The 20,749-nt window shown below is 42.9% G+C and overlaps 1 protein-coding gene across 2 annotated transcripts in view; it reads left to right on the top strand.

The window, feature by feature from the left end:
• mpp7a (MAGUK p55 scaffold protein 7a) overlaps positions 1–20,749 on the top strand; it is a 157,274-nt gene that overhangs the window by 76,229 nt on the left and 60,296 nt on the right. For both annotated transcript variants that reach the window (XM_034108920.2, XM_034108921.2), the window contains exons 4-5: positions 6,764–6,841; positions 14,359–14,439. In XM_034108920.2, the coding sequence (XP_033964811.1) occupies positions 6,764–6,841; positions 14,359–14,439 (159 nt within the window). The remainder of the gene's footprint in view (positions 1–6,763; positions 6,842–14,358; positions 14,440–20,749) is intronic.

Here is a 20,749-nt window from a genome sequence, read left to right as displayed (position 1 = left end):
TAATTATGAAGCATCGGTTACTGGTCAGTCTGTCTGGAGGGATAGAGAAGTACCAGAGGAAGAGGTGTCAAAGATGGAAAGAGAGACAATAAAGAAGAAGACCTACATGAAGACCTTAATCAGACTTGGGTTCCTTTTGTCTCTCCTCACCTGTCCTCATTAGATAGTTGGGAGAGCCTCTCATGTCCCTCCTAATCCTATTATGTCACAAAGACGAAACAAATATTTTCTAATATCATCTTTCAGCAGGTCCCGGCTCCCAAGTTCGCCTCATTTTGCAGACCGGTGCGCCATCAGTGCTGACATGTAATGCGAGTGCTGGCGCGTATAGCTAGCATGGCTAAAACGACGCAGACAGTTCCCCTCGTTTCAATTAAAGGGAGTTACTAAAGTGTGCTTTCTCTAAATTCCACCACACTCACTGTTCCACTGCCAAGTTCCAGCTCAACAAAAAGCCACAGGAAATATAATACAATATTCAATTTCCACCTGCCTCAGGTGGGGCTCTCCTTAAAGACCAAGTTTCTGTCAGCAGGCCTTTAGCCAGGCCTCAAGATCCCTCATTTTGTGGTCAGTCAGTTTTCCCTTAAATTCAGCTTCTGTTAGTTGCTAATAGGCTTGGCACTTGCCACATTGTAACACAGCAACATTGATGTGGGCTTGCCAGTTTGTTCTTCAGTGCTACGGGCCTTTAACGACATGTAAAGGTGCTGCAGCTAACGCTTGTACCCAGATGGAAAGTTCCAGCTATTTATGGTAAATTAGCTCATTTTCAGACAAACTGGACTGTATTCCTTGAGTACCAGACTTGGTATCCCATGAATAACTGGATCGCGCTATAGGAAGCCTTCCAAGTTGTATGACTCACTCTGTAATGTCTGTCCACTCTTGTCCTTGACAGCAACCATAGACTTGCTCGTTGGGCAGTTATCTTAACCTTTCTACTACTCAAAACATGACGTGCCCCTTGCCAGGCATTAACCATGAAGATCACAAAAAGAAAATTGTTCTAAACCTCTCACCCTGAGTCCTTTAAGCCTCACACCCTGTACTCAGAAGAAAAAAGAAAAACTGGCTAATTGTCTCTGGTTCAAGTCTAAGCCTGTAAACCTATACCACCTCAGAGATCCACTTGTACTGTCTGTGGTCCTCACGTCCTGCGCACTCTGAGGTCTCTATTTATTATTCTGGGGGAACAGGAACCCTCGTGAGGAGTTGAGCAAATACCTTCAGGCGGCTTTCGAAAAGCGAGCTTCTATCCTTAATAATAAAATGATATTCATGTTCATACATCTATGTGTACATTATTCTATTCTTATTCGGTATGGTAGTGATTGCAAACTTAAGAACTCTGCAATTTGTTGCTAGAAAAATCTTCTTTCTGACACAAGCCAGGTGGTTGTTTACAGTTTGAAAACCTCCCCTCCCTTGCAATGTTTTACTCTGCGCTAAGGCTACCTTCTAAATATGTTTCTAAAAGTTTAAAAGTCGAATACAGCATTAAGTCAGAAGATCATTCTTAATCTCCACAAACAAGCTCCTTTGAGTTGAGCCAGAAGAGCTAGACGAAGGATGAAGCCAAAGGGAAGGTTGTGATAGGGACAGAGGTAAAGAGGGAGCAAGCTTCTTAGTGCAGCAGACAGATTGCAGTATGGCCATTTGACTGCTGAATACAACTTTAAAATCATTCAATTGAACCGTGTCTGGAGCAATGGGGGGAAAGTGAAAATGAGAGGAGGTCTAAAGATACACTAGCCCCCATTCTATCAGCCACATTTCCATATTGGTAATCAAGGAGAATCTCTGGAGGGATACCACAACCATTATTCCAGGTCACTTTGGTTGACCCCGATTCCGTATGTCTAAGGAATAAAAAGGACTCAAAGTGAAACCAGAAGGTTTAGACGATACGAAGCCAATCTTAATAGGACATGGAGAATACGAGCAATACGCAGAATATGGAAAACTAGGTTCATAGTGCCATATAGTGTATTTATCACTCCCATATGGCCTGAGAACTGCCTGCAAACACAAAAGGCTCACCTGGAGCTTTTAAATAGTCTTCACAATTTTTATATATTGATTTGACTGCCTGAAAAGAACTCAAATCAACCTGATTTAGTAAGTCAGATGCATTGGTCCTGGCTTTATGCCCTTACATATTCAGAATACTTTTCCTGAACGAATAGCTGCTATACTTCACATGAATGAGTCTCTAAATTGATCGATGCCACTTCACTTGGTGATGTTTTTGTAAAAGTCTCAAGGCGGTCGTCGTATGTAGACAAGTATGACTGTGTCCTGCACTGTACTGGCTTCAAAACATACAGAGCGTCTATGGAGGTGTGTCTGGGGCCTCTCTGCTCCTTTTCCAAGAGCTCCAGGAGGAAATGTATCCTCTATCTAAGTGATGTGGCTGTCATGACTTTTGGCCAGCTGCCTTGGTCTCTCTCTGTCTCGTCCTCTGTGTCCACTGCTAGCTCTTAATTACCTGTCACACTCTCCAGGCTTTTTCCACAACAAATGAGAGGCAAGCTTTTTTGCCAAAACTGCTCTGTATCTTGGTAAAGGAAAGGTAGATTTAATAATAGCGTAATAATGTGAGGACATTTGCCCATTAATCAGTCGATGACCAAGTGTCCTCAAGACCTTCAATGCTCTCCCAGGTACCCGTTTCAGAATCAGAATAATTTCAATTGACCTGATTATAATAAATAAAGTTCATCACATTTATGTGGAAGCGGGTGCATACTGACAAGATCTTAAACTCTTGCCATGTAGAAATTGACATTGACACAAGAAAATGCTGAAAGCCTTGGCATACCTTCCTAATTACTGGTGTGTGGTTTATCCATCTAAATAAAAATCTACATTTTTGTAGATCAACCACCAACATGGTGGTGGATGGTACTGTCATCGGCAGGATTTATTCATAAACAACAGCAATAGCCAGGATCTGATGCCCTCATACCAGGGGATGAAGCCAGTTCTTTGTAAGCTAACCTACCGTAACAGAAGAAAATATATATATTTTTCTCTTTTTCCCTTGAGTAAACATATCATTTCACAGCTATTCCAGCTGCAACCCTGCACGTCTGCCTGTAATTCCCCCTTCCTGTCTCCTTAACTTGATCTACTGTACCATGCCACGGTGCCTTGACAAGGTGTTCTGGATCTGACCAAGAGATCGGACCCTGGTGGATCAATGAAGGCCTGATATTAGATCCTCTATGGTGGGTTGATATAGAAACAGGAGTGGAAGAAAGGTTGTCAACCCTAACTGGTCCGACCTGAAGTGTTCTGGGCAGTGGACATTAACCAGAAGCCTTGAGCCTCTTTGCAGAACTTGAAAACAGAAACACTATACAGCGCTGTGATCTCCAGACCTCTCTTTCTCCTTTCTCCATCTATCAAACCTTTGCACCTTTGCACGCTGTCACCCTCCTTCTGTGTCAGACATCGGTTGCTGTATTGTGTCTGAGTTGATGTTTGTAAGGTAGCTTTTGAACCCGGCTTTATTGATACCTACATTATATGTTGAGAGCCTAGGATGTTGCATGTGCTTTAATCATGAAGAGAGCATACATACAGATGCAATTGCTGAGTTTTAATACTAAGGGTTTCAGATCCTTTACCTTAACAGTGATCCTTAGCAGGGGTTGGAGCCCCTGTCGAAAGATGATGAAGATGGATGCTATGTTTGTTTTCAAGTCCATCCTTGTTGGAATTCTTTCATATCAATTCTTACCAGTGTCGGTTTTTTTCTTTTAAAAGTTGTTGCTGTGTGTATTTTAAGCCTGCAGGGTATTCCTGGAAGCAAACACAACTTAGTCTGAGGCCTCTGTGGAGACAGCACTCACACTGCTCCTTTTGTAGCATATTTTTCTTAAGCTTCAGTGAAGGTGCACATTCATTCATCTTTTCTCAGCTCCTACTTCAGGGAGCTTTCCTCCCTGTTTTGTAAGCATTTGGATCCTGTCTCTACTGCCTTATTTTACATAGAAGTAGCATGCAATACATTTTTCATCTGAGAAGCTTCATAATCCCAGTATTTGATTTGGGTATGTGTCCAGGACTCAAACTCTGGTTTGTGCTAAAGCCTCTTTGGCTGTACAACACTGTCTCTCATGTTTTAATTTTGGACCAGGCCACTTGGCATTGCTGCCTCACCAAAGGGACAGAGAACGTTTGGGGTAATGACTTTTAAATGCATTACTGCGTCATGGACAGGCACTTGGAAAGTCTCCTGAACTGTAAATAAAAGCATTTCAATCTTGCATTTGCTCACCACGCAAGGAAGAAATTCCACAGTAACTAAGTAAGTCGAGGTGGTGGAGCAACAACTACCTAAGCAGATGTCACTAGGACTGCGGTATGCTGGAGGGCTGAAGACACTGGCAACCTCACGTTTATTTCATCTGTTTTCTTACAAAGCTGATCAGGACAGATGAAGTAACCGGAGCTGCCTGCCTGGCCTTCTTTTGCAGACGGAGGAGTCAGAGCAAAGGGTGGAGTTGTTGGGACTTCATGAACAGTACAGAGTAATTGTTCAAATATGACGCGGTTTTGTGAAATTAAACAGATGAGGATGAAAATGTCCAGGAAATGCTCTAGAGTGTCTGTCTTAAATGTGATGCCATAAAACATGGAACACACTGACAGCAGTTTAACCCAGTACCACTTAAACAGTGGAGTCTACTCAGGCTTACAGTATAAGTGCTGCATTCCCCTCTTCTTTTTTTTGTATATCTGTCCCTTGCTTTATCTCTACTCATGTATATGTGCCTGCACCTCTAATGAAGCCAATGTATTGCCTGCTTTTTCCAACAACGTTTGTCTAACTTCCCTTCCAGTTGCAGCTTTCAGCGCTCTACAGCCGACTAACCGTCTGCCTCCCTCAGGCCTTCAGCAGATTACGTCCACAACGCGCCTAATGCACCATGTTTTATAGCCGAGTAATGTGGGCTTTACACAGGGATTTGAACCTCTCGGCTGACCTTGAAACATGGCTGTTCTGTTGGCTGAGACACAGTCCTAACGGGTCATGATTTATCACGTGAGAGTGTGTGGATAAGTCAAACTGAAAGGGCTGTTCTTGTTAAAGGCCAAACAGTTGAGCTGGAGTTTTCACGAACCATGAGGGGCGTACGTGTGCAAAGACATTTGACACAGTTGCTCCTGCATTTTTCTCCCCAGAAAACCCCCTTTTGAACACAAGCTATTGTGTCGTGATTGAGATCATAGTGGTGGATATCAATGACAACAAGAAAGATTCAAATGACCTTATCTGCACATTTTTGCTCAAAGAAGAAAGAAAAACATTTCCAGTGGGAATTCCATTAGAAATAAGAGATGCTGTGATTGTGTCATTTTAAAGTATACACAGAGCTTCTACTGTAGTGTAGTCAAAACATGTTTGTGTAGCGAAGATGTCAGTTCTTAAACAGATGTTTTAATTGCACACAGCATCTGTAGCTGCTCGCAAAGTGACGGCAAACAATCTGCTTCTCATGTCTCTTCCTGTTCTACAAATTGAGTCTCTGTCACACAGCTCCTTCTGCGTGTGTGTGCTCCCACATGTGTGAATTTGGCCCTTACAAATGACGAGTTGGCCCAGGGGCTTCTTCGTCACTCTCTCCCCAGCCACAGGGCCTTCTGTTCCACCATTGTGCTGGAATGCTGTGTGAGCCATCCAGCTGCAGGCTCCAGGACCGGGGCCCAGCTATCAGTCAGACCCGTGGCCTAGCTCCCCTTCACCCTGCTGGGCTGAGGAGAGACTCAGAGTGGCTGTTGGGAGGATAGTCCCTGTTCTCTGATGGGACCTGACAGCAGCCTGTAGCCTGTCAACACATTCCTGCACAGCTGCTCTCTAATGACAAATTAAATTGCTGTAGTGTTCTTTCGGCGCACGTAGGCTGGAGCACAAGCACGTTCCCGTGTCTAGAAATAATTCCATCTCCGCTCCACGTATCAGTTTAAGTGTTTTTGTGTGTGTAAATGAGTAAACGTTAACACAAGGGTCTGGCCTACTTTTCCATTTTAGTGATTCTCCAGAGACACATCTTTGTCTCTCAACAATGTGCAGTTACAGCGCTGAGGCTGATAAGGAAATGTTTAGCCAATTTAACCAGACTGTTGAAATGATTTGGAATCCTCAGGCCACTGGGGCATATCAAATGCACGGTGGAAAACTGGATTTTTTGTAAAGTGGCTAGGCGAGTTGAAATACTTAGAAGCACTCTGGTGTGTGTGTGTGTGTGTGTGTGTGTGTGTGTGTGTGTGTGTGTGTGTGTGTGTGTGTGTGTGTGTGTGTGTGTGTGTGTGTGTGTGTGTGTGTGTGTGTGTGTGTGTGTGTGTGTGTGTGTGTGTGTGTGTGTGTGTGTGTGTGTGTGTGTGTGTGTGTGTGTGTGTGTGTGTGTGTGTGTGTGTGTGTGTGTGTGTGTGTGTGTGTGTGTGTGTGTGTGGTGTGTGTGTGTGTGTGTGGTGTGTGTGTGTGTGTGTGTGTGTGTGTGTGTGTGTGTGTGTGTGTGTAGAGGAGGCTGTACATGTTTTCATATATGTGTGCTTGTAGCAGTGCACATGGGTGTGTGTGCAGTCTCTGCTTACGTGTATGTGTGTTTGCTCGGAGAGGCCTCGCCATGGCCTCTGCAGCCCAACATTGACCTCCCCTCTCTCTCTCTCTCTCTTTCTCTCTCTCTTTTCCCCCCCTCTTTTTCTCCCTTTTTTTGTCGCCCTTACTGATAAACGCAATCTGTCCTTTCAGATCCACGAGCAGCTGCAGCTCTACGAAGAGAGCAAACCCGTCCCAGTTCTGGACAGCGCTGCTGCTCTGGCCCATGAAGTAAGTTATTTTCTTTTTCTTTGGAAGGAAGGCTTCAATTTATCGCATATTCAGATGGTTGACACATGAAAGGGAAAAGCATCATAAAGTGTCTGAGTGGTGTTGGGCCTCTAAAAGTGATGATCATCATTCTTCTAAAAACATCTGAATAGGTTCAATTGGGTTTAGTTTTGGTGAATTTAAAAGCAACACAATATAATTAAGTTTCTGTACTCTAAAGTTTGCCTTTTAATTTGTCGACTGCCTAAACACACACTTTGTCTTCTCTGCCTTCCACGATCTGTCTAACTGTTTTGTGTTTGAAAAACAAAGCAAGCGTGATTTGCTTATACTCAAACCCACAGAGACTTTGTGAAGGCAGCGAGGTCGTCTGTCTTGTTCTGCTGTTCAACAGTTAGATGTTGTGCAGGTTGAGCTGAAAAAAACTTCACATCACAAGTGCGTCTTTATCTGTAACACACATACTCTCAACACCATCCCCAGTAGCGTGCAGTAGCCCTGGCACTGTTTGTCTTCTTTCACCTCTTACCCTGGAGTGAACTAAGACCTGTAACCCCTCAGTGCGTACTCACTTACTGTTACAATAACATTACAGCACCCCTCCACTTGCCCGCCCACTCGTCGCCCAAACATCTAGCCATACACCACAAAATCGAAAATCCAGTTCTGCAAGGACAGGACCTATAATTTTCCCATGGCAAAAATCAGATGCAAAGGCTTCTATTTCAGTAACCAACTGAAGATGGATGGGCACGAATGACGAACTAGAGATGATTGTGAAGTTACATCATATAAACATAAATCACAGCATGAGATATTCCAATTTAGAGAGACAGGAAGCAATGCTCATGGCGTGCATTCCCTCTTCATGAATTAACCTCTTAATGAGAAGTCATCACACAGACAAAAATAGTACCAACAACACCACTGATGATGATTTTCTTCCATTGGCCCTGCCGCTCTTGCAACCTGTGAAAGATATTACGTCTGATTTATTGAGCCAGTGTCCTGACATTTGTTTCAGTATTGTTCAACTCCGATATTTATTGAAAGCCAAGTGTACACATTCAAGTGCCCCGCTCACATCCACATGTGCGCACACACACCTGTGTAAACCCAGGATCCAGCCTGGCACGGTCAGAGGAGGAGAGGAAAAGCCCTTTCACTGGTGTGTGGTTTTGTTTGAAATCCCCAGCTCTGTTTATTGTAATCAAAGTGCCTCCGACTATTCCACCCCTTCTAAAGACCCCGCAGCCATACATCATCCTAATTAGTGCAGAGTCGAGGGAAAGACGACCGCAACAGTCGGTTGAGGTAAAGAACGAGGAGGAGGGAGACCGTCACAGAGAAAAGACGAGTTGTGGTCTCCAGTGGTTTTTCTGACCTTAAAAGTGTCAGTGAAAGAGCTAGCAATGTTCCATCCTGGTACACACCAATGCAAATGATAGGAGTCCCAACCAGGACCCATAACCAAACCAGGATGCCCACGCTTAAATCTGTCGGTACGATATTCCCAAATAGACATTTTATTGCTCCATTTCTGGTTGTGTTTCTGTCCTGCCCTGCGTTTAGTCTCGGCAAGGAACACCACTAACCAGATAACACCAAAACAAGAATCCTACCAGCAGCCAACAGAGTGGAAAGGACTGCTTCTGTTTCCTAAGACTTCACTCTGCTTCTTTATTCTGTGTTGAGAGGCCATACACTTCTCAAGAGACCCCCAACTATCAGCCTCCATCTCCCCCCTCCTCCTTGCAGATTTCCTTTCCCATTCTTTTTTGTCAAATTACAGACTTTCACATGTATGCTTCCTGGCGAATGCCCCGCAAAGCGTCTCCTTGGGATTATCGGGTATCGGAATAAATCCCAAAGATGGTGTATCAAAGAGTCTCGCAGCACACCACAATCTTGAGACCCCCTCTCTTGGCTAGTCAAAAAAGTAATGTATTTTTAAAGCGGATTGTTTTTCAGCCGTGTCACCACTCCAAATGAACACTGTTGAAGTGGTGGCTAAGGACTAGAGTGCAGCAGGAGAGATCTACAGTTAGATGAAATTCATTTTGGGCTTAGGTTTCGGGTAATGGAGGCTTAATTTATTACCTAACATAAAATGACACTTCAACCCCTGGCTGCCCCCGGCTGCACTGTCTAGCGCACACAGCAGGTGACTGCCACTGCTCAAACAACCGCCAACACCGGCTGAAACACGATCGATAACCGGCCCAGGGAATAAGTGCTGTCTTACAAACACATGAAGACATGTCGGGACGTGACTGCGCACACACTTTTATGGATGCACGTGCATTTATTACCGCACAGTTTCTCCCTGCCCTCATTAAGGATGAAATAGAAGCACTATTGCCTCATTGCGGAATGTAAGAATACCACTAACATTAAGCAAAAGAGGGCAAATCAGTCTCACACGTGAACCAGCTCGATGTATGTCGATCCAATCAGCTCTATCAATCGTGTTGAAAAGCAACACATGCTCTTGAACAGTAAGATGAATGCCAGCCCCTTGTTCCAGATCAGTGTGTCCATCGCTTGAACCGAGACTGTGGTGGCTGACTCGTATCCTTCCTACCTCAAAGCCTCCTTTTTCTCCTCTGGCCGGCTTCCCAACATCTTACTCACCCAAATACGTGCTGTTACTTAGGAAGACCACTGGGTGCCATCAGAGGGCACTGTTCTATACATACTACAATATGTAGGAAAGAGACGGAGACTGGCAAACAGAGAAAGAGGGGGCTTTAATGTAAATATGTCAGATTTGACTGTTAAGCAAATGATGGCGCCACAAGCCGTTGGTTTGGTTACTTAAAATGTAAATAATATTTCTACCTTAGGACCATTTAACCTTTATGTTAAATAACGGGTTTACTTAGTAGATAGTCAGGACCTGTCATGATCATTTAACCCAAATTGTGTATTTTTATTGATTATGACTCATGTTATAACTGGAAATATTACTCTTGCCGTTATAAAAGGCATACTGATTTATTTGACAAGTTCATTATCGCTCTGTGAATACAATCCTTGTAAATAAATAGTAGTTTACACAAAATCGTCTTTTCTCTTAAAGTGTTAACAGTGTTCTTGCTTGAGAAAGCTGGAGCTGTAAATAAGCACCTGTTAGGTATTATAATAAATAGAGCATCTTAAATAGTTCTGCTGATATACTGCTTGTATTCTAAGATCGACCCTATTGAAATTACATTTGGATGAAACAGCTTTTTCCTTTCAGACACTCTTTAAATGCGAGTGAAATTCATTGTATTCATTATTCTCTTTTTATACATTTTTAAGCGAGTGAAAGCCAGTTATTTTTATACCATGACGCGTTAAAACGTTTATTGGAACCCATAAAATATAATAATTGGACAACATCTTTGTGCATGACTGTCAAATCAAAGCATAATGCTGTGTGAGAATGGATTCACGTTAACAGATGCAATAATAATCAGTAAGACATTAAATAAAGTGAATTTCATCCATCATAAGAAATGCACGAGTGAGATCATACTTTTCTAAATAAACTCTTAGCAGGTTTAATGTTGAAATAAAACCACTTTACATAAGGTCAGCTTGATGTATTGGCAGCTATATATCAAAGCGGTGAGCCCTTAGCCTTTCAGGGTCAAGTGCGAGCTATAAACTGACATGCTGGGATCAAACTTATCCAAACACTGCAGGGCCTGTCATGACATTTAACAAATGAAATAAACACAGTCTCAAAGGGGATCCAGCATCATTTGTTTTGCCCCCTCCCTCTCTCTCTGTGAAGTCTGAGGACGGAAAATATGACTCCAACGTGGAAGCATGAAGGTGAAGAGCAAAGCGTGTTGTCAAACATGTCCCGTCTGTCCTCCACGCTGAGTTATGGGACAAGGTGCTTTAATAAGACAATATCAGGGACTGGAAATGTACAGTTCTCTGTCTTGCGGTGTCTCCCTCCCTCGCTGTAAACGACTCGGCGATGAGATGACGGATGGCGGTGTTTCAGAGAAAGAGATTTTCCCTCACTAAAGACCCTGACCCCGACTCCCCTCTATGTCCACCTCCTCATTTTTTTCTCTCATTAATCACGTGGCTCATCTCTTTGTTTTGTGGTGCTTCTCCCCCTGCACATTTAGTTTTTTCTCACACTTCCTCAGTCTCCCTCCTGACTTTTCTATTATTTTGTATATTTGAAAAAAAGTGAAGTAATGCAGGGTTGACTGAGGTTCAGCTGGAGTAACCTTGACCACTGTGACTATTCATTAGCATGTCTTTCTCCCTTAGGGGGACAAAGCTAATGGAAATACTGAAAAGACCCCTCTCCCCAGGCAATAGCACGTTACTTTCTTGGGGTAAAGTGACGCAGCCTCCTCCCTAACCCATGTCTAACACTCGGCCCTCTGCCTTCACCCCACCTTTACCTCTGCCTCACCTCTGTTGCTTTAATCCCGCTCCACAGGGGTCGTTATTCAAACAAACTGTCATCGTCTGCCTTAAAGGAGAGCACTGCGGTTGGAGAGGTTCCCCTGTTCTGCTTATCTGTTACCAGGGTTCCTACAGTCATTGAAAACCTGGAAAAGTCATGGAAATTCAAAAGGAAAATTCCAGGCCCTGGAAAAGTTATGGAAAACAATATTTTTCCCAAAGTTTTGGAAAAGTCATGGAAATATAACTAAAGTTGCATCAAATATAATTTATATTTTATCGAATTGCCGAAATAGCAATACTATAACGATAATAAATACTGTATAGTAATGAAACGTAAAATGGCATTTAACTGTCGAGGTATTTTGCTGGTGAGAGACTTTTTACAATCACGCCCTCTAGTCCACAGTGCTTTAGTCTGTCGGAGCTAGTAAGCCTACTATTTGATTTGTTTTAGATGGGCACGACATGTTTCATATGCAGACCTTATTTTCCAGCTTACCATGTTAAAATACAAATGTTTCAGTGGTACCGCTGAGAAAGAGTAATTTTTGGTCATGGACAATTAGGTAAAGGTCCTGGAAAAGTCATTGAAAATCATTGGTGAAAAAGTGTATGAACCTTGTGTTACGTGATGATATCAGAGGCACAAATTAATCTAAGGGTGCGTCTCACTTCGGTTATTTTTCATTTCCTCGCCCCTCGGGCTCGGTATCACCGGAAGTTGATTTGTCTGCGCCATCTTGAGTACCGTCCCAGTGGCCTTATTTTTGCCGGAGGAGTGAGGAGCGATAACGGAGGAGTGATAATCGAGGAACTACCAGACCATCCTCCGGTGAAATCCTCAGACACTCGCCCTGCCCCCTTACTGTGTATCGCTCACTGATTGGACGATGCGGCGCATGCACTGATCTGGCTGCTGTCAGACGATCAGCTGTGCGGCGTCCTCACAAACGGACGTCGCTTCACGTGACGCTCCAGAGGAAACGACGTCCCATTGCTCTTAAAACTAATTTCCCTGCTTCTCGTGGTTTCCTTGCGTCTCTCCATGCTTCCCTGGTGGGAGGGACTAGTCGCAGGGAAACAACGCAAGTGAGGGACGCAAGGAATCCATTTAACCGAAGTGAAATGCACCCTATGGTTCTCCTCACGGTTCTATCCAACCAAACTATTTTACCATTCACAATTTGTGTAGTGTTTATCGTCAGGTCAAGAAGAAACAAGTGTATTTTCTTTTATTGTATTGTTTTAGGATTCGTTTATACTTTTGATTTAATTATTCAAGCAATAACTTTTTATTTTTAGAACTCAAAATCACAAATATTGTCTTTGAAGGTTTTAGAGTCTGCACAAAATATGACCTCTTCCACCCTTTGACTCCCAATTAGGAGAAAGACAAAAGGGACATGGTGGTTCAAAACAATACTTTAAAAACAAGTTTTTAGTCAGTTTTGTATGTATATTTAGAAAAATTATACTTTGATGAAAGTCCCTTTTTTTTAAAAAGTGAAACTAATAATTATTTTCCTTGTGAATTAATCAACAAATATTTCTTTAGATTAATCGAGTCACATTCACTGAGCCAGAAGGCAAAGCTCTCTGTCTACCGGGCCATTTTCGTTCCTACCCTCACCTATGGTCATGAAGGATGGGTCATGACCGAAAGAACGAGATCGCGGATACAAGCGGCCGAGATGCGTTTTCTCCGCAGGGTGGCTGGTGTCTCCCTTAGGGATAAGGTGAGAAGTTCGGTCATCAGGGAGGGACTCGGAGTTGAGCCGCTCCTCCTTCGCATCGAAAGGAGCCAGTTGAGGTGGTTCTGGCACCTAGTTAGGATGCCACCTGGGCGCCTCCCTAGGGAGGTGTTCCAGGCACGTCCAGCTGGGAAGAGACCAAGGGGTAGACCTAGGACCAGGTGGAGGGATTATATCTCTTCGCTGGCCTGGGAGCGCCTTGGGATCCCCCAGTCAGAGCTGGTTGATGTGGCCAGGGAAAGGAACGTTTGGGGCTCTCTGCTGGAACTGCTAGAACTGCTACCCCCACGATCCGACCACGGATAAGCGGGAGAAGATGGATGGATGGATGGACATTCATAAACAAGATAGTTAATTAAAACAATTACTATCACTACCAATCAAATTAGTTGAAGATTATTTGTATGACTAATCATCTCAGGATTACATTTGATCATATTTAAAGTGTGCTTTTATATGCTGATGTAAAAGCAACATAAATATTCATATGTAAAGACAATCTGCTGTGCTGTCTTTATTTTTAACCTACATGTGGTACAAAATACACACAACATGTACAAGCACAGCCTCACACACCACACATACAAACATGACAGTGCATGTCTGTGTGCTGTCCTCCATCCTCACTGGCCCTCTCTGTGTAGCCCACATTAGCTCCTGATCCCGGCTCAGTACAAGCAGAGCTTTGTGTGCGTCAGCTCTCCTCTCCTCTCCACACTCACAGCACGTCCAGGAGGATCTTCCATAAATCAGCCCCGCAGACGGAGGAGCGTGGCCCTGGCTTTAGAAGCAGAGTCACTCGTCTCCGAGCTACCAGACATTCATCATGAACGCAGTCCAGCGCCGTCCCACTGCACAGAGATGCTCTCACAGCTGCCATTGTTTCCAAGAGGAATGGAATGTGCCTGAGACTTTTATTGAAAAAGGATCCTACTGGACAGTAAATTGAATCAAGAGAAAAATGGCAACAAGTGTGAATACTAGGCCCCACGACGAGCTGTGACCTCGTCTCCCATTACGATGCACCTAATTTAACACAATATCACCTTTCCTGTCAGATAGGCCCCCGTCGGTTATTTATGCCTGAAGGGACAAACACAGCCAGTACTCTTGAGTATAAAACTGTACTTTTTACACATGCTTTTGAGGGGTCACTGTTGAACACTTCCTTACTGAGTATGGTCGTTTGGAAGCAAGGACTTAAAGACACTAATCATGATCAATACAAATCTTTGTGAGAACCTCCAGAGAAGACAATGGTTTTTTTTAATTTTCCAAACAGCATTTCCAGTAACCCACCCTGATTGTAAATGCATTGCATCTCTTGTGTCCTCTCTTTAGTTGTCCAAGGAGTTGGAAGGGAAATCAGCCAATGGAGAAATCAAAGAGCTTCTCCATCTGCTGGCCAAACCCCACGTGAAGGTCAGTCTATATTCATTTAATACAAATGTAAAGCGGCAAGCACAGTATGAAAATATCAGGCAGTTCTGGCTTCAGCACACTACATATTTGGCTCGTATTCTAGCTGATGTCATCACACAAACATCTTGCATCACTGTTTGTTCAAGCGATGCAATTACCATGCTGTACACAAAATAATATGGCGTATAGATCCAGATTTTCTTGCTTTTTTTGGCTTCGTCAGCTTGCCTCGTTATCCAGACACAGACAGCTTCAGAATGAATTTACACACTCTGATTTTCTAATGTATTACTGGCCATCCATCAGGCCCTGCAGGTGTCTCAGCCAGACAGAGCTGCATTCGAGACGGGCGGATTAAATAGGAGAACTGGACGTGTTCCTTCTTTAACGCTCTGTCATCATGCTTGTTTGGGCTCTGCCAGAAACAACAGCTCCGTATGAAGTCCTGTCCCGACACAATACACACATATTAACAGCGCAGTGCATGCAAACATTCAATCCCTCTCACTGTCAAGGGTTGTGAAAAGACAGGGGTTCCCCAAAAGGATCAGGGTTACAAGTCAAATCAACATGTGGTTTTTTTCAATGTCTACGCTTGTGATGTCATGATTAATTTCTTAAATGAAAACAATATAGTTGCATACATTTTTGGAAAGATTGACCCATACAGTAGTAAGGAATGGGAATTGAGTTAATCACACTTAACCAGCAGTCAACACACACAATCCCACTCGGTGTTGGAATACACACAGCCAGAATCCGGAAGACAAACGGTCCCAATCTATCACAGCTCTGCTCTCCCACTTTGTTACATTGGGAGACCGTGACCTCCTTTGTCTCTGTCAGCCCCGGAGTGAAATGTGCCGGCAAATGATCACAGCACCCGCCATGAAGCATGCCTGTGTCAGAGATCCCGCGTTTATTATTTTAATTGCATTTACGTTGAAGGTATTTGGCGATGCAACGGTCAATCCATCAAAACTCGTGACTTTCGGAGCTTGTGAAAGTCATCGATCAGGAAGCTCGGCAACTTCCACGGATGAAGCGAGGAGAGGTTGAAGCCAGGAGTAAGGGACGGCAAGCCAGGTGCACACTCATGCAGACACACAGGCCAACGCAATGTCTTAAAAAACTTTTAGCCAGAGGCCAACAAGGCTTATATTATATTAAATGGGATGTTGCTACGATTACAAGGATAATACCAAACGTCACTCTTTTACATCATACTTTTTATTTATGGTTTTGAATTACGTATTGAATACGTCACCCTAATTTCTTTTGTTATTCCTCAATATGTATGAAGTGGATAATGGATAAAATGAGAATCTCATACATTTTGTATCCAGACCAGTGATTTCTTCTTCCATAGTTCGACATTTGGTGTTGGTATGACAATTACGACAGTCTTTTTTTGTTTTTAGTAATTTACTAAAAGAGTGGACATAGGTGTTTCTATACAATGGTAATACATTTGTAATCATGGTGCTGTTAGTTCACACAGGTCCATGCCTCCCTTCGTGTGACAAGCAGGAAAGACGTTTTTCTTTGCCCGCATTGAACATTTTGTTTTTGGATTAAAGCCATACATGTTGGAACTGTTTGGATCACACAAGAGACAATCCTACACAGCCACTGCTGTAATCTAATTCTAAAAAGGGTATAATATAAAAAATGTTGGTGCACCCTATCTTTGTCTAGTTTCAAGTGCACAGCTTAACAGACTTTAACACAATGAATAGACATGTAAACATAGCAAATCTGTGCGGCTATCGAATGTTGATCAAGAGTTTCGATGTCGGCATTATCAATGAATCTTCAAAGTTTTCAAATGGGTACAGCCCTAGTCATTAGATGTAGATTTCCATCAGTTACCAAATAATTATTGGGTCCCTTATGGGAAGTCTTCTCTATTAACCTCAATTGAATTCAAACCTGTCACAATCAAATTAGAGAAAAATAAATGTGAAATTTGTGGCGCCACTTCTGCATTGTTACAAAATCCTCTATCTGACTTCAGCTTTTTCTATCAAAGTACAATTTACTTGTTGTCAGTCTTTTCTATTTTTATTTCTTTATTCATTGCTGTTCTTTTCTCTCACCACCTCCATACGCTTCTCAACCAACCTGAGCTTTAGTGCTGAACAAGGTCAGCCAAACAATGACATATATTCAGCTGCTCCTTCCTTTACTGCTGGCCGAGAGCACTGTCAGAAGCAACTGAGGCCTAGGGAGACGACCCGTAGTGCGCTGGACTCATCACTGACCTAAGACTACAACAAAGATTTATTTCAAACGTATCACGACTATGAGATGCCGAAGAAAACACCTCGTAGATAATACACGAACAGAATCTGTCCGTCAAAACATCAAAGAAAGTTTGAGTTTCTGGATCTTCTTTGTTTGATGTCCTATGAGTTACTCGCCTTAGTGTGTTTGTTTTAGATTGAAAGCATCACACTCAGAGTTGTCAAAGTGAGCTATTGACATCTGCATGTGTTCACACACATGCACAGTTTTCTCTACCTCTCAACTTTACGACCTGGCTCTACTATTTCGTGTTGGTTCAGGTTTTGAGCGCCTGAAACTTGAATGCTCTTGCTGGAACACTCGCTCAACAATAGATTAATTCCAGCACCAAGGTTAGGAGGGAAGGCTTTCACTCTGACTGTGAGGCTCTTGATGTTCTCCTGACATGGTGTCTAAAACCGTAGGCAGCATGTGGGCTTCAAGAATTCCAAACTTTGCTCTCTTTCTGTCTCCATCTGTCCTCCAGGGCACTTGATACCGTACCAGCCAACCCGAGTGTAAATCACCGGTCCGGGGGTGTAAAACACAAGCAGATGGTTGCAGCCTTTGAATGGCGTCTCTGTACGATAGTAACTGTATCACTCTTAATTATAGCTGAAATGATCCATTCCTAGGGTGGGGATATAAATCAGACTCTTTAAAACTCCCCTCTCTTCCTTTCTCTTCCTTGCCTCAAACTTTCTCTTTTACAATTTGCACATGAGAAAACAACTTTTACCCGTATTAGCCCCCCTCAGCAAGACTAATATTGACAGTGATGAAAGTGCCAATTATGATGGCTGGCTGTTTCCGCCGGTGTGTATGAGGGACGATGTGTATACACGCTCGCAGTATGTGTTTGACTCGGGGCGGGACGTGCTGAGGTTCAAGGCTTATGGAGGGGGGCGTGAGTGTCAAATCCCAGCTGGCCTACAGCAGCGTCTCAGAGGCAGAACGCACACAGCAGGGTCCTTCCCGCCTAGGTAAAGCAGTTACCCCGCACTAATAGCAGCTGAAAAACAAGTGGGCCCGTGACAGGGCCTGGGGGGCCTTAATGAGAGGCCAACACCAGGAATGTATCAGCAGGTTTATTTAGTCAAGCTCAGTGATCTGTTTTTCTAGTATCCCTATTATGCCTAATGAACACAAACACGTGAACAGAGAAAGGACGGGATGCCTGGAAAACAAGGGTTGCTTCGTTGCCCTTTATCTTTCAATCCGTCCCTCACTCTCTTTTCTGCTCAGCTGCAGGGCCTATAAAAGGATATAGATTTGATTAGGCAGCTAATTCACCGACACCGAGGCATAACAAGACCCACTGACTCATATCAACCCAGGAAGAAAGCTTCCATACCGAGTGTGTTAAACATTTGTACCTGTATAGCTGTACTCGTATGTCAACGGTCACCAGCCAGGGCATGTACCATGTGCCATCTATTAGCATGCATCTGTTATTGCTACTTCCTAGAGAGTTTTTACAAGGAATTAGCTGTGGCTCTGTTACGGGTTGTTAGGCATGGCCATGGGGGAGAGTTTGTCGGTGGGGAGCAATGCCAGATTTGAGGAAGTGCCATCAATAAGAGGACACTCTCAATGAGGGATATTATGCCAAATGATGGATAGAGCTCAGAGGAAACAGCGACTGGTAGGTTGAGGTGAGCCTGAGAAGGAGACAGTAGGGTTCTTTTACTCTGTTTTGTACATTTTGTATTCCTTTCTGCAACAACAAAGTTTACAAAGAATAGTGTGTTTATCATTGAGTCTATCATCATGTCAGAATAAAGGGAAAGATTTATTTATTTTCCAAATCACCTTTGATCAACAAAAGTCCATAATCCAACCTTTTTCAGTTTGCTCTGATAAAAAACAGAAAAAAAACAGCAATGTGTCATATTTGACAAGATGGATCCAGCACATGTTTATTTAAATTACATGATTTGTGATTTGAACAGTTGAGTTTGAGTTGTATTTATTTACACAAATTAATTGGCTGATTATCAATCAACTAATTGAATGACAAATTGTTTTAGCATGAGCCCATTCTCATTCCAGGCACTAATGGTGGACAGCTCAAACAAATCACTGCTTTTCTGCTTCCTGGGCACCAGGCCTGCATGGGAGTCACACCCCGCCGAGACACTGATAGACGCCTGTACTACGACTGACAGTCAAACACCATAAAGAGAGCCACAACACCACATGTATCCAACCTCAAACTCAAAAATTCTTCCCCTTTCTCCGAGTTAGATGTCACGGCACAGGCTGCCTTTCAACAAAGGATATTTTCATAGTATTTGATACAAGGGCAAATTAAAAGTATTTCTCATACCCCCTGTGGGAGAAAAAACTGAGAAAAAGAAGTAAAAGAAAACAGGATTAGAGATGGTGGCTGCAAAGTCAGAAGCGTTCTTCTGTCAATATTTGCCCTGTGATATTTTATTCTGCTCTGAATGAAGAGCTACTTTCATTCACTGGCTGTGTTATAGAGTCATGTATTTTCACATATAGAGCTAAACCTTCGAATGGTCAAATCAGTTACCATACCATTAAATTGTGCTATGAACATAATACATATGTTAAACATTGAGCACAGATTTGGGATTCATTCTGTTTACTTTATTTTTCTCATCTGCAAACAGTTTTGGTTTTCTGCGTTCCAAGAGAATAGTTCAACACTATAATGACAGCATCCACTGTCATAACATACTACACAAGGCGTGTGTTTATGTACAGTGCGGATGAATCCCAGGAACACATTGTTCGGCCTTTCCGGAAAATGAACAAACTGATCCCAGGAACATATTGGTAAAAAAATACATGAAAGACTAAATTGAAGAAGAGCAAACAAAAGAGTTTTATGGCATTTTAGAGGAAGACTAAGACACCTAGAGTAACTACGGACCGAAGATAGAATTACAGGTTGCATTTAAGAGTGTTGAGTTACAGCCTTGTGTTGGGTACGAGTTTAAATCAAACATTGGGTCAGGAAGAAAAATCTAAGTATTACAATCTTACTTTTTTGGGTGTCCCCAGGGTTTCTATAGGTTATAATAAATTGTATTGTCAAGTTTTTCATCGTTCCCCTACGTTTTTTCTAGATATGTTTGACTATCCCAGGGATTTATTAAAAGCTGGTTTGATTGCCAGAATGCTAGGGTTACTTGCCTGTATATACTTATTTTTACTGATGTTTCCATGTTCTTAGATCACAGAAATTAACTTCATTACATTTTCTTATCGGCCAATTTATGCCTTTGTTACAAATTGGAAAGAGATGACAAGAAATTAGAGGAGGGGGGGATAGAATAACTTGCAACAAAGGTCCAGGCCAAAGAGTGCCCTACTGTATGTTTACAATGTTATACATTCAGATAGGAATAATGACTACAAGTACACAAGTAAGACAAATGTTTTAAAGGGGTCCTATTATGCTTTTTGGGGCCATCTCTAAGTGGTTGACCAATCACAACAAAGCTGGCCAGCTAAACAATCAGAGCAGACTGGGCTCTGGTTTCAAACAGAGGGTGAAAAGAGGTGCTGCTCCAGCAGTATGAGAGACCTATTTGAACATTAAAGCATGTAATCATGTCACAGTAGAGGCGCACATTACAAATATGAAACCTGAAAATAATCACAACAGGGCCCCTTTAATAAACCTGCATTATACTTTAAGTTTAGCACTAAGAGATCAAAACAATGCAAGTCAAGACAAGACAAACTGTGTGTGTGTGTGTGTGTGTGTGTGTGTGTGTGTGTGTGTGTGTGTGTGTGTGTGTGTGTGTGTGTGTGTGTGTGTGTGTGTGTGTGTGTGTGTGTGTGTGTGTGTGTGTGTGTGTGTGTGTGTGTGTGTGTGTGTGTGTGTGTGTGTGTGTGTGTGTTCGTGTGTGTGTGTGTGTGTGTGTGTGTGTTCGTGTGTGTCAGTCTCTCAGGGCTGCAGTTGTGTCTCCTCCTCTCATCTGCTCCCAGTTAGCAACATCTTGAACGCTGTACTGCAGCATGCTCCCATGTCATAAAACACACTGCT

The sequence above is a fragment of the Pseudochaenichthys georgianus genome, chromosome 20, assembly GCF_902827115.2.
Source record: "Pseudochaenichthys georgianus chromosome 20, fPseGeo1.2, whole genome shotgun sequence".
In the NCBI taxonomy this organism is placed as follows: domain Eukaryota; kingdom Metazoa; phylum Chordata; class Actinopteri; order Perciformes; family Channichthyidae; genus Pseudochaenichthys; species Pseudochaenichthys georgianus.
The sequence above is the reverse complement of the archived record's forward strand: the minus strand, read 5'-3'. Positions and strand labels throughout refer to the sequence as shown.